At 42.3% G+C, this 13786-nt stretch overlaps 2 protein-coding genes across 3 annotated transcripts; both read left to right on the top strand.

Annotated features, from left to right (window-relative positions):
• Positions 1–1743: 1743 nt before the first annotated feature.
• RB195_015169 (uncharacterized protein) lies at positions 1744–2240 on the top strand (the record flags this gene model as incomplete). Of its 2 annotated transcripts, XM_064205751.1 has the most annotated exons (2): positions 1744–1861; positions 2122–2240. In XM_064205751.1, 2 exons carry the CDS (start codon positions 1744–1746, stop codon positions 2238–2240), a joined length of 237 nt encoding a protein of 78 aa, XP_064061631.1. The 2 variants fall into 2 exon arrangements, with proteins under 2 accessions (XP_064061631.1, XP_064061632.1); XM_064205750.1 differs by lacking the exon at positions 2122–2240 and having other exon boundaries at positions 1744–2013.
• A 5390-nt stretch (positions 2241–7630) lies between these two features.
• RB195_015168 (uncharacterized protein) lies at positions 7631–7927 on the top strand (the record flags this gene model as incomplete). The annotated part of the gene is made up of 1 exon (XM_064205749.1): positions 7631–7927. The coding sequence occupies one exon, from the start codon at positions 7631–7633 to the stop codon at positions 7925–7927; it is 297 nt and encodes a 98-aa protein (XP_064061630.1).
• Between the last annotated feature and the right edge of the window lie 5859 nt (positions 7928–13786).

Genomic DNA, 13786 nt, shown 5'->3' with positions numbered 1-13786 from the left:
CTTCCTTGAAATCAGATAACTACTTCTTCAAAACCCTAAATAATAAAGTATTTTAGCAATCTATGTTCATAAGAGTGATTATCTACCTCCTCAGTGAAAAAAAAAAAACCTATAAACTGGCAAAAGATGACAAATAGTAGACGTGGTTCTTCTTACGCTGACATTTCTGCAACTTATCATGAACCCAGAGGAGTTATGCCACTCCTATTACTGTTGAGTTTTCTCGATTTATGTTCTCTTGTTACCCCGACGAGGTTTTGGTGGAACTTTATTGACAGCTTGAAGTTTCGACAACTTTGTCTTTATCAAAGACCTGAAAATGGTTTGAGGATTTTGCATATGCATACCCTGATTTCCGCAAACTTCTCTTCTCTTCCTATAAAGCCTCAAAACTGTTATAAGCACACCACGCAAGGACTCCAAATAGGAGAACAAATAGGCAAATTCCACCGACTAGTAGGGTTGATGAGCCTCCGCGTTCTCACAGAGAGACACCCAAAGCGAATCAGATCTACACACTGTGCAGTACCCTTAAGTACTCGTGTCTGTATAGTTTTAACGAACTGCTTGTGGGACAATCTTACAACTGACTGAGTTACGAACGGAAGTCGTTGGAATTTGATAAGCACTCATTTTTGTTATTGGATAGACTTCTGAAGGAAATACAGGATCCTTTCAGTGCTTTCCAAAAGATATTTCTTTCTGGTGAGGTAATATTGGCCTTTTACCAGCCAAACGTTCCTTGATACTCAGGCTCAGCATCTTCCCAGCTTCTCCAATATGAATGGGCTTCCATGCCATCCATACTATCTGGTAGATTACTCCGGTTTTTGCTCAATATCCATTTGTACCGAATGGAGAAAAAACGCAACACTCCGATAGACACTGTTCGTAGAGATCGTCCGTATGGTGGAGTCTACTACGTACCAATTGTCGCTTGTCGTTCGGAATGATCAGTGTAAACATCTACAATGAAAACGTCTGAACCATGTTTGGATGAGCACTGGTAAGACTGCTGAGATTGCTGAGATTGATGAAAGGTCCATTCTGGGCTAAAAACAGAAACACCAAGCTGCATTGTCTTTTGCAGCTTGATCAAAACGCATAAGCTTTCATTCAGTGACCCAAGGTCAATGTGAGCGGATACTTATAAAATAAAGCCAGTAGTAAATTGTGGAAGAGGACCGACAAATCATATCTCTTGGTTTCTTGATGGAATTGTGAGTCAGCTACTACCAAAAGTTTCCCCTTATCTATTGACCACTTCACAATTTCTTGAATGTCCAATGACATACAAAGTGTGACGGGCAATAGAAAATTCGTTTTCGGACATTTTTTTTGCTTCTTTGTGCTCCACTATGATGTTAATAGTTTTCTCCATATTTCTTAGTCCTATTATTGCACTTCTTATTCACTGTTTTTACATAAAGATGGTGCCAGCTGAGAATCGTTCAGCAATAGTCGCCATGTACAAATGCGGGTCGTCAGTTCCCAAGATTTCAAAAATGCTGAAACTGCATCAACACAAGTACATCGCGTCATGAAGCGCTTCAAAGAGACTAAAGAGATTGAAAATCGTCCGAGAGGAAGACCCGAGCGAACTGCAAGGACTTCTGCTGCCAGAGCGAACTGCCATTCAAAAGCCCGTCAAGTATAAACTCCGCCGAAATCCTGAAGGAAGCATCAGCGAATCGGCTAAGGAGCACAAAGTGAGCCGTTCAACTAGGCAAAGACTGATCAGAGATGATTTCAAATTGTACCCCTACAAATTCGCCAAAGGACACTGCTTACCGACAAAGTGAAGACCTCAAGATTGAAAAAATGGAGAAAGATGAGATCTTTGCGTGCTATGACAAACTTGGTCAGATTCTCTTCACAGAAGTTAAGATAATTACCGTTGAACCAGTTCGATATGGAAAAAATGGAAAAGAAGTGAAAAATTGGAAAAAAATCAACGGAAACTGCGGTCAAAAGGATCTGAAGGTCGTCAGAGTTGAGAAAACTCATTTTTAACTGTCCGTAATGGTGTGGGCCGGAATATTGGGCCTGGGAAAGACCAAGCTTGTTTTTGTCCAAAAAGGGGTTAAATTAATGCCGAAGTGTATCGAAAGCAAATCGTAGAGGATCAGTTGATTCCTTGGGCCAAAGAAAACGCTCAGTACATTGACTGGACATTCCAACACGATTTGGAACCAGGTCGTGGTGCCACTGGAATGCCAGAAGATATTGGAGAGATTTGAAACCAATCTTCTGAGTTTTTGGAGGAAGGATATTTCCTCAAGCTTTCCCGATCTCAACCCTTTAGATTTTATTATCTGGTCGATACTGGAGCAAAAAGCCTGCGGTTTGAAAGACAAGTCCCTCAACTCGCCGAAAAGAGCATTGTGAAGGTATGGGACGAAATCTCGCCTGAAATGAACGCGCGCATCCTTAAAGGCATCACCCCACGAATCTGAGGTGGTGCAGACTTCAGGTGGAGTATTCGTATACGAGATGGGAGACTACGGAGAGGGAGGTGATTCTGTCTATTTCTTGCTAATTGCCGTAAAAAACGGCCCGGAAGATGCGGCGCCGCACAAGACTGGCGCGCTCCAATCGAACCTCTTGTACAAAATGGTGCGCCAAAACGAATGAAGCCGTATTTTCCGGGCCGTATTTTACGGCAATTAGGAAGAAATGGACGGAATCACCCCTCTCTCCGTAGTCTCCCATCCTGTATACAAATACTCCACCTGAAATCTGCACTACCTCAGATTCGTGGGATGATGCCTTTAAGAACTCCCGGAAAAGATTGAGTGCTCGTATTTAAGCCGGTCGTTTCGAATGTGAGGTGTGAGATTTTGTGTAGAATTTTTGTTTCTATCTAATGGAAATAAATATTTCTTGTTTTAATAGATTGGTGAAAAGTTGGCGGTAGTTTTTTTTTGTCACATTTCATGTGGACCCTGTATATTCATTGCATACAGGGGATAGATAACGTGAGTAATCATTAAAACGAGTCATAAGCATAGCTAATTTAAAAAATTACACGAGATCGAAATCCAACACTCTATCTCGAAATGAAAACTGAACAGTGAGGACCCCACGGAAAGGTAGAATTCCCTATCACTTTCGTCTCCAATTCCTCACCTACTGCGATAAACAGGGTTCTTCTGCGTGCACAGTTAGAAGATGATTCGGCAGTAGTGAACATCCCGAACGACAGCATCAAGCGACAGTTAGCTTCTAATAGACTCTACGATAGGCAGTGTGTATCGGAGTGTTGCGTTGTTTGTCCATTCTTTAAAACTGCACGAATATCGGAGCCACCTTCCAGACCGAATGCCTTACATGCAATGACATCTATATTGGATAGACTGGAAGGATGCTGATCCTGTGTATCAAAGAGCACTGGTTAAGTGAAGTGAAGTGAGTGAAAACACGATGACACCATTGGGGCGCCACAAAAATAAGAAGCATGGTGGAAATGAGTCTGAAATAAAGCGTGCAATATTAGCCCACGAGAAAGAAATATCTGCTAAGAAGGCATCGGAAGCATTCTGGATTTCCGTCAGAAATCCATCCATGAATAACAGAAATGGGTCCTTATCAATTACCAATCACTTTATGCCGTTCGTAAAATTCCGTGAGCTATAAGACAAACACTTACGACAAACGCACCCCTCCTCCGAGGTCCCATTCCAGGATCGCAATGCGATGGCCTATGATACGATGGATCGAGAGTTCTAGAAAATCGCAATGAACCAGCATTCTTGAATACGGGCCCGTCAGTCCTGTCATTTTTCTTTTGTGCTGTGACACAAACACCCGACTTCTCTCATACTCTCCTTCTGCTTAGGCCACGGGCCCAAATACGTATTTTTATCATTGCCTTTTGTATCACTGCTCATTTGTGCTGCTGCATATACTCTCGTCTCCTTACCTTACTCTCTTGTGTCCTTGGGTTCTCGTTTACGAAGAGGTGTTTGTTATCCACGCCAACGTTGCTACGTTTTTTATTGTAAGTCAAAATAAAAGGTTCAATTAGCCAAGTTTGAGATAGCTGTCAACCCAGACGTTTGGCACGTGCCAGAGAACCGACTTAAACCCCATGTTACAGTGAAACTATTCAAACACAACGCCTGAATCAGCGAGTCGGACATCACGTTATATAATAACGAGTTTAGTCCGTGCATGTATGTATCTGTGTTTGTCTGTCTGCGTGTGACGAAATTCGAAAAAGGGGGTGCGAGGGGTCCATCCGGCATCGAATTGGTGCTCTGGCGCCAATTCGAATAGGTAGAATGGGTAGTGACGAGTCCCGCGGTATCGACATGGTGCGCAATAACTTCGTATGTATGTCGCTAAAGGTGGGACGTTACAGCCATTTCATAGTCGTCACCACAGGGTACGTTGCTTTTCACTTTTATGACTCCTTCGCATGTCTACTTCCTTCTCCGCTCAAATGGAATGGAGGGAGATGGGCTCGAAGGCGTGAAGTTAGTGCGGCACGAAACTCCAGTGCCGATAACAATAACTCTAAGTGGATTTGTAGAGAAGGAAATGCGACGTTGAGAGCAGCTTCGTAGCTGTGACAACCGCATGTTTGTCACCCTATGTGCTCTTCGGCAATACTATTTTTCTGCACCCTTGAAGGAAGTTACTAACATTATTTTTGAAGAAACTGGAAATATGCAAGCAAACGGCTGCTTAAATAGCAGCTAGCACTTTACGTTCTCTGACGTAGAACATAATTTCTATCACTATGATTATGATGTTTAGATCATTCCATGCTAGCAAAGCATTTTGGGCTATTTGTTAAGAATAGAACAGGAGAAAACCCATACTTTGAAGAATATTCTCAAATTATGGCGATATCGAAGAAATAGATGTATAAAATGGAGCGTGAATATCATGATTCATGATCATGATCACATGATATATAATAACGCGCTTAGTCTGTGTGTGCTTGTCTGTGTGTCACGAAATTCGAAAAAGGGGGTGCGACGGGTCCTCCGGCGTCGGATTGGTGCGCCGGCGTCAGATAGCTATAGTAGGGGTGCGATGGGTCCTGCGGTGTCAGATTGGCACGCCGGCATCAGATACCTATAGAAAGGGGTGCGACGGGTTCACTGGCGTCAGATTGGTGTGCCGGCGCCAGATAGCCATAATATGGTGTGCGACGGGTCCAGCGGTGTCAGATTGGTGCGCGATAACTTCGTGTGCAAGACGAAAAAGATAGATGGGCGCAGCTGTTTCATAGCCGTGGCGACTGGGCGCTTTGCTTTTCACCTTTACGACTTTATGTCTCCCCCGCGAGTCTATTTCCTACTTCATTCGCCTCAAGTTGCTAGCATACCGTTCTCAGAAAGTGGAAACACGCATGCAAACGGCTGTTTAAATAGTAGCAAGATGTTTATATGATCTGACGAGGAACGTTAACTTTATCAGTTGGATGATGTCTTTCACGTCATTTAATGCCAAAACATCATTCTTTGATAAGTCTTTGAGGAACACAGGAGGAAAACCCATATTTCGCGTGATACTTTTAAATTTTGTCTATAATATGTTGGTATGGATTGTTTGAAGCTGAAGTTCGAATATTCTTCAAATGTAGAAGTGACGCTTTTAGAAAGAAGTCTATGAAACTTTTTGCCTTTATTTATAATAAAAAAGATGAAAGAAGATTGTTAGAGATACACAGATCTAATTTCACAGAAAAGGGCACTAACATTGATTTTCGTTGATCAGTGAAGGCGACCGAAGCAAACACCACAGAAAGTCTGAAGTCCGGCTTTAGCCGGACGTTCAAACTGGTACATTGATCAGTCTTGGAGTTAAGCAGGAAAATAACCCAAATCTCGAGTAATACTTTCAAAGTGCGTCTACATTGTATTGGTATCGAAGGAGAGTTTGAAGCTGAAGTTAATATATTCTCCAAATGTAGAACTGACGCGGTTAGAAAGAAAACTATGAAACTTTTTGCCTTTATTTATAATAAAAAAGATGAAAGAAGATTGTTAGAGATACACAAATCTAATTTCACAGAAAAGGGCACTATCATTGATTTTCGTTGTTCAGTGAAGGGGAGCAAAGCGAACACCACAGTAGGTCTGAAGTCCAGCTTTAGCCGGACGTTCAGACTTATTCTCCAAATAAAGAAGGACGCATTTAGGAAGGCAACAATGAAGTCTTTCATTAATGTTTCTTGCTACTTTTGTGATTAGGTGCATTAATTTCATTAATTCCGAGAAAAGACCGGGAAAGGCGTTCTTAGAAAAAAAAATTGAAATTTAACTTTACGGAAAGTCCCACTAGTCCTAATATCTATCAGTGAAGGCGAGCGAAGCGAGCATCACAATAAACTTGATTTCGAAGTACGTCTTTAGCGAGACGTTCAGATTCATTTTTAATAAGGGAGATAGGAGGGGAAAGCTGCTCTTGATGCTTTGACATCTACTCTTTTGCGTTTGGGTGTTTGGAAGATTTTATCAGATTTAGAAGTTATTGAATGTGCATCGGGAGGCGGAACAACTACGGCATTAAAACGAGACATAGGCATCCATTTGAATGAGAGTTAGTTTTGTTTTATCATGTTTTTTAAATCGAATGGCTATGAATAACGTGCTGTTTTGTGCAGTAGTTCTCATTTTAAATGGTCATGTTTGCTAGGTGCGTACTGGCTTCATTCTCTTTCCTGGTTTCTTGCAGCTTAAAGGCATCACCCCACGCATCTGAGGTGGTGCAGATTTCAGGTGGAGTTCGTGGATTCTTATAAGGAATAGTAGATTATGGAAAGGAGGGTGATTCCGTCCATTTCTTCCTATTTGCCGTAAAAAACGGCTCGGAAGATGCGGCGAACGCAAGGCTGGCGCGCTCCAGTCGAACTACTTGACTTCTCAAAATCACTCACAGGAAAGCAAGAGAGTTGAAATGGCTTCCGAAGCATGTGCTCCCGCAGTCACTCGCCGGGATAGTTTTTAAACTTCAACACGATATTATCAATGACGACCAATTTCCCTCAAATTCAACATGAATTTGAGACAAGAAAATATAAAGTATAGTATGAAATACACACTCTGCGAAAATTCCACAAAGATTAGGTACTAAATTTGTCGTCCAATGTGCAAACTGTATACAACGCGCAACCACTTACGACACGCACAATAATCCAATACTTTCCTACCTTGATTTTTACGGCTAGATTTCCCAGTACAGATCTTCCAGTATCTTTCAGTCCAGAACGTTTCCATACAAATTCCTATAGTATCCTTTTCCCCCACACGATCTGTACGTGCAGTTAAATGCAATATTATTAGGTTGTTGCAAAAGGAATGCGCGTTTTTCGTTGCCTTATCTTCACGACAATTTTTTTTTTGGTTACACTTATCTTTAATAATAGAAGTCGTATAGTGTTGTAGCGCATTTTGTTGTGGTTATTAGTACTGAAGTGATTTTGAAGGTGAATCGGTATTTGGTCAGTGCCAAGATTTAGAACATAATATGTCCAAGATTTTTTACCAAATCTTCCTCCAGGAGTTCAAGCTGGGGGAGGTCTGCAGCTCGGAACATCAACGCTGTTTGGTGTGAGGGAAGCATCACCGAATCGCCGAATCCACAGTGTTGGTTGCAAGGGTTTCGTTGTAGCGATATGAGCCTTGAAGATAGCGGAGGTCGCGGCCGCCTTTCTGAAGTTGACAATCACCTACTGAAGGCGATCATCAATTATCAGCTTAAAACAGCACAGGTTGCCCAAGAACAAGGCACTGATCATTCAACAGTCCGCTATTTGGAAGAAATTGAAAAGGTGAAAAAGTTGAGCAAGTGGGTGCCGCATGAACTGAGCGAGTCCCAAAGAAACTGCCGATTTGAGATCTGTTCAACGTTTCTGTTACGCAACAAGAGCGATCCATTGCTCGATCGTGTTGTCATGTACAATGAGAAATAGATCCATTAGGATGGCAGGAAGCGTCCTGCTCAATTTATGGACGAGGATAAAGCTCCCGACCAATCCCGGAAGCCGAAAATGCACCCGAAAACCGTGGTGAATGTGTGGTGGTGTGCTATAAATGTAATCATCTTCATGAGAACTTGCGGAATCATCACCGCAACGACGTATTACGAAGAACTGGACAAAATTAAAAGGAAACTGCAACTTCTTGCTTGGCGTAGGTGAACAGAAAGGCCCCGATTCTCGTACACGATAATCCCGGCCACACATTTCAAAGGTGACGCTACTGAAGGTGAACGAGTTAAGCTTCGATACTCTGCCTCACCCACCATATTTGCGGACCTTTCGCCAACTCACTGTCGCTTTTTCAAACATCGAGACAGCTGCCTAAGAGGTAAGATCTTCCAGAACCGAGGTGATGCCGAAAAAGACTCACAGAAGTTTGTAGAATCCGAAAGCTCGAGCTTTTATGCAGCGGTAATAAGCAAACGTGTGCCTAGTTAACAACGATGCTTGGGCCATAAGGATTTTCATTTCGATTGAAAAAGTTGATTTTGAAGCAAGTTATTGCATTTCAAAGTGAATATTTGAAAGTGCGCATTACTTCTGCAACAACCTAATATAACTTAAACGTTTTTGTTCCGTCTCATTTTTCGTTTAGCATCGTTTGCTGTACCTTTTGGCGTTCTTTGTTATCGCATGCTCATGACGATGACAATAAGTCGAAGCTCTTGATGTACACTTGTAATGTAATAATCTGACCAGTTTGAACGTCCGGCTAAACCTGGACTTCAGACTTTCTCTGGTGTTCGCTTCGCTCCTTTCACTGATCAATGAAAATTAATAGTAGTGGCATTTCCTGTGAAATTAGATTTGAATTTTTGTAACAATTCTCTACTCCTCTTTTATTACTATTACATATTTTTTTTTAGAAAGATTACATATTTTTCTTTCTAAAAGTGTCAGTACCACACTTGTAGAGCATTAAAATCAGCTTCAATCACTCCTTCGATTTCAATGTAATTTAAACACAATTTGGAAGCATTACTCGAAGGGTCATAAATTGACGTCAACAACTTCATCGTGCTGTCAAAGATAACATTCTACATCAGATCATGTAAACTGTTGGCTACTATTTAAGCAGCCGTTTGCATTTGTGTTTTCTTAAGAAGGCATGCTACCAACCTGAGGCGAACGTGCAAACAAATAGATACGTGTAGGAATCATAGAGGTGGAAGGCAGCACGTGCACTAGCCATGGCTATAAAACGGTTGCAACGTTTCATTTAACTTTTGCGACATTGACACGATGTTATTGCACGATGCTATTAGACCAAGGCACACATATTCCACGCCGTTGGATTACAAGATCCCATTTTATGACAGCTTTGTGACGTCGGCGATAAAATTCGACGCCGTGGGATCCGTCATATCGCAATCTGCAATTTCGTTTCACACAGACAGACAGGAACACACGTGAGGAACTAAGCCCGTTATTTGATAACCAGTCTGAACGTCCCGCCAAAGTCGGTCTTCAGACTCACTGGTGTGTTTGCTTTGCTCGACTTCACTGACTGACGAAAATAAATACTAGTCCCGTTTTCTGTGAGATAAGACTTGCGTATCTCTAGCAATCTTTCTTCATCTTCATTATTATCACTAAAGTCGAAAGATTTCATAATCTTCTTTCCAAACGCATCAGTTCTGCATTTAGAGAACATTCAAACATCAGCTTCAAATACTCCTTACCAATGTATTATCAAAAAATTTTAAAAGCATCACTCGAAATATGCGTTTTCCTCCTGTGTCCACTCAACAGTTATCAAAGAATGATGTACCGTCATAAAATGACGACATCATCCTACGGATAAAGATAACATTCTAACTCAGATCATGTAATCTGTTCGCTACTATTTGAATAGCCATTTGCATGCATGTTTCTTTCTGAGGAAGGTATGATACCAACCTGAGGCAAACGTGGAAGGAAACAGACATGCGGAGGAGTCACATAGGTGAAAAGCAACGCGCCCAGTGATCATGGGTATGAAACGGCTGCAACGTCTAATTTACCTTTTGTGACATGTTGAAAAGTTCGACTTTCAATGAACCTCGGCGTAGTTGAATTTATATTATCAAGTTTGATAAGCTGTACACGAGGTTGTTAAATAAATTTATTTGCTGACGTTTCGGCCATATCGCCTTTTTCAGAGCCTGAAAAGGGCAATATTCAATCTACAATTCAAACGACCAACCTCTCCACTACTAAACTGATAAACTCCACGCTTACTTTCAATCACAAATTTAGCGACTACACTGAATGCTCACCTTAGATCGGAGGCGCCTAGCATGGACCGCTGACTGATCGATCACGAGGACGAATGGTTCAAATGTCACATTCGGATCGGAAGAACCATACGAGATATGGCGCGAGTTCCCGCGTAATCGACAGACATTCACCCCTACGGTTCATTTTAGGGTTTTTGGCTTGGATTCAAAATGCCTCCAGCGATTTTCGAGCCAACGTTCTAGATTCGTGGCTAAGATTTGGACCCTAATTTCAAAATCGGCTCCGTCGTGCTTTTGTGTTCTATGGGCACCTAAAGGAGTCCATTCTCGTAACCTATTCTTCTCAAGATCTCAAGCAGTCTCCTGGTCCACCTGTGGAACAAATAATATAGTTCGGTGTTGTACAGATGGTATCGTACGAACGATTCCGAACTAACTGACGTTTCAAATTGTTCGGTGGTATTTCAACGACCGAACTATCCAAGTCTGCTCTCCCCAGACAGTGCCTAATTGCAGTGCTCATTTCATCGGAGATGTAAATAAAGCAGAGAGGTATCTTATCTGTGGTGGGATTTCCCAATTGCCGTGCTCGTTCACTTCAGTATCGTCTCGTTTTAGACGTTCGGATTTCATAACCATTCGAAACAGCAATTTCGTGAGCCAAAGTTACTGATTCCTTTCTCTCCTCAGATCCACTACAAACGGTTCTTGCCGTGCGAAACATGCTGTTAAGCACATATTTCTTCATATGAAATGGATAAGCAGAAAGAAATGAACCAAGATGTTTTTATTACTGGGCTTACGATACCATTTCGTTTGGTACGTATCGTTTGAGATGCCAACCTGGATGTTCAAAAAAGGAAGCCAGTTGCCCTGTGGTTTCTCCCTAGCAAGTTTTATGTGCTCGGACTGTCGGTTCAACAAGTCAAAACATTTGTCCATCTCCGCATGGGTGGCGCAAATAACAAAACAATCGTCAATGTACCGAGAGTAGAACAACGGATGTAGTTCCAGAACAGGTGCTTCAATTTTGGCCATAAATGAAATAGCTAAGGTGGGAGCCAATCTCTGCCCCACAGCTAAACCTCTAAGTTGTGCAAAGTAATTCCCGAACCATCTAAAGATATTGCAGTCGGGGCACGCCTTGAGAAGAACCATCAATTGGGACATTGACAATTCGTGTAAATTGATGGTTCTTATGTTTTCTTTCAGCAGTTCGAACATAGCCTGTATCGCAGAGTCATTAGATAAATTCGTATACAGGGCTTCGACGTCAAAAGACTCCATGACACAGTCTCTTGTCAGGTGTGCTGCGCGTAGGTGGTGAGCTAGAGCACTGGACAGGTCGGCAAGTCAATCTTAAGGCGAGCAATTGAAAAAAGAGGAAACTCGACTAATTTTGCTACCCTAACCCATTGCTCGTTTAAGAAACGGGATTTCTTCGTGATACCGAAGTGGACGAGCACGGCAATTGGGAAATCCCACCACAGATAAGATACCTCTCTGCTTTCCTTACATCTCCGATGAAATGAGCACTGCAATTAGGCACTGTCTGGGGAGAGCAGACTTGGATAGTTCGGTCGTTGAAATACCACCGAACAATTTGAAACGTCAGTTAGTTCGGAATCGTTCGTACGATACCATCTGTACAACACCGAACTATATTATTTGTTCCACAGGTGGACCAGGAGACTGCTTGAGATCTTGAGAAGAATAGGTTACGAGAATGGACTCCTTTAGGTGCCCATAGAACACAAAAGCACGACGGAGCCGATTTTGAAATTAGGGTCCAAATCTTAGCCACGAATCTAGAACGTTGGCTCGAAAATCGCTGGAGGCATTTTGAATCCAAGCCAAAAACCCTAAAATGAACCGTAGGGGTGAATGTCTGTCGATTACGCGGGAACTCGCGCCATATCTCGTATGGTTCTTCCGATCCGAATGTGACATTTGAACCATTCGTCCTCGTGATCGATCAGTCAGCGGTCCATGCTAGGCGCCTCCGATCTAAGGTGAGCATTCAGTGTAGTCGCTAAATTTGTGATTGAAAGTAAGCGTGGAGTTTATCAGTTTAGTTGTGGAGAGGTTGGTCGTTTGAATTGTAGATTGAATATTGCCCTTTTCAGGCTCTGAAAAAGGCGATATAGCCGAAACGTCAGCCAATAAATTTATTTAGCAACCTCGTGTACAGCTTATCAAACTCGATAATATTTTGTGACATGCACACAGAGTTATTGCGCACCAGTTTCGACGCTTCACCTCATTTTGTAGCTATGTGGGCGGGCGCACCAACTCGATGCCGGTAGTCCAGTCGCACCCCCTTTTTGAGATTCGTGACACACACACGCACTTGCATGGGGTATCATCATGATCATGATCATGCTATATCGTATGTGTAAAACGAAATTCCAAAAAGGGGAGGGGGGACGGGTCCAGCGGCGTCTGATTAGTGCACCGGGCACTAGAGCGCTATTAATTGGGCGGGACGGGTCCACCGAGCGCCGAGTTGGTGGGTCGGCGCGAGAAAGCTATAAAATGGGGTGGACGGGTCCCGGAACGTTTGATTGGTGCGCAATAACGTCATCTGCATGTCGCAAAAGCTGAATGAGATTTTGCAACCGTTTAATAGCTCTGAATAGCTCACGTTGCTTTTCACTTCTATAACTCCTCTGCGCGCCTATTTTCTTGCACCTTTGCCTCAAGTTGGTAACATGTTTTCTTCCAAATTTGGAAATATGAATGAAATGCTTAAATAGTGCCCAACTGTTTACATGATCTGACAAGGGACGTTATCTTTATCAGCGCGATGATGTCGTTCACGTCATTTCATGTTAAAAAATCATTCTGTGATAATTGATGGAGGAACGATGAAGAAAACCCATGCTTAGGGTAATCCTTTCAATGTGAGTCTATGTTATATTAGAATCGAAGGAATGTTCGAAACTGAAGTTTGGTTGTTCTCCAAATGTAGAAATGATGCGAATGGAAAGAAAACTATGAAACCTTTCACATAAATCTATGAAAAAAAGAAAGGAGAAGGCGTTGTTAGAAAAGTACAATTCAAGTTTCAGAGAAAGTGCCACGAATATTAGCTTTCATTGATCAGTGATGGCAAGCGAAGGGAACACCACAGAAAGTCTAAAGTCCGCACATTCTGAAGTCTGAAGTACGTGTCTGAAATCTTTAGCTGGACTCTTCAAACTGGTATATAATAACGGGCTCAGTCCGGATGTGTATGTGTGTGTGCTTGTCTGTGTGTTACTGAATTCGAAAAAGAGTGTACGATGAGTAAGTTCCAAGTTCGACCTTCTTTGAATCTTGGGGTCATGGAGTTCGATTATGCACTACTTTTTAAGCAAAACGAAGACTGTTATTGATCTCTATTCTGGGTAACGTTTCGGCGTCGTCGCCTTCTTCTGAGCCTGGAAAAATCAAAGACACGTGCAATCTACTCTCTCAAACGCCTCGTCATCCCACAAGATATGACTTAGCAAACAGATTATTTAAATACAGCGTCAGAAAAGCAGACCACCATAGCGCTCACCTTGATAGCCACAAAATCGTGATGTTG

The sequence above is a fragment of the Necator americanus genome, chromosome V, assembly GCF_031761385.1.
Source record: "Necator americanus strain Aroian chromosome V, whole genome shotgun sequence".
NCBI lineage: Eukaryota > Metazoa > Nematoda > Chromadorea > Rhabditida > Ancylostomatidae > Necator > Necator americanus.
This window is presented reverse-complemented; position numbering and strand designations above follow the sequence as displayed.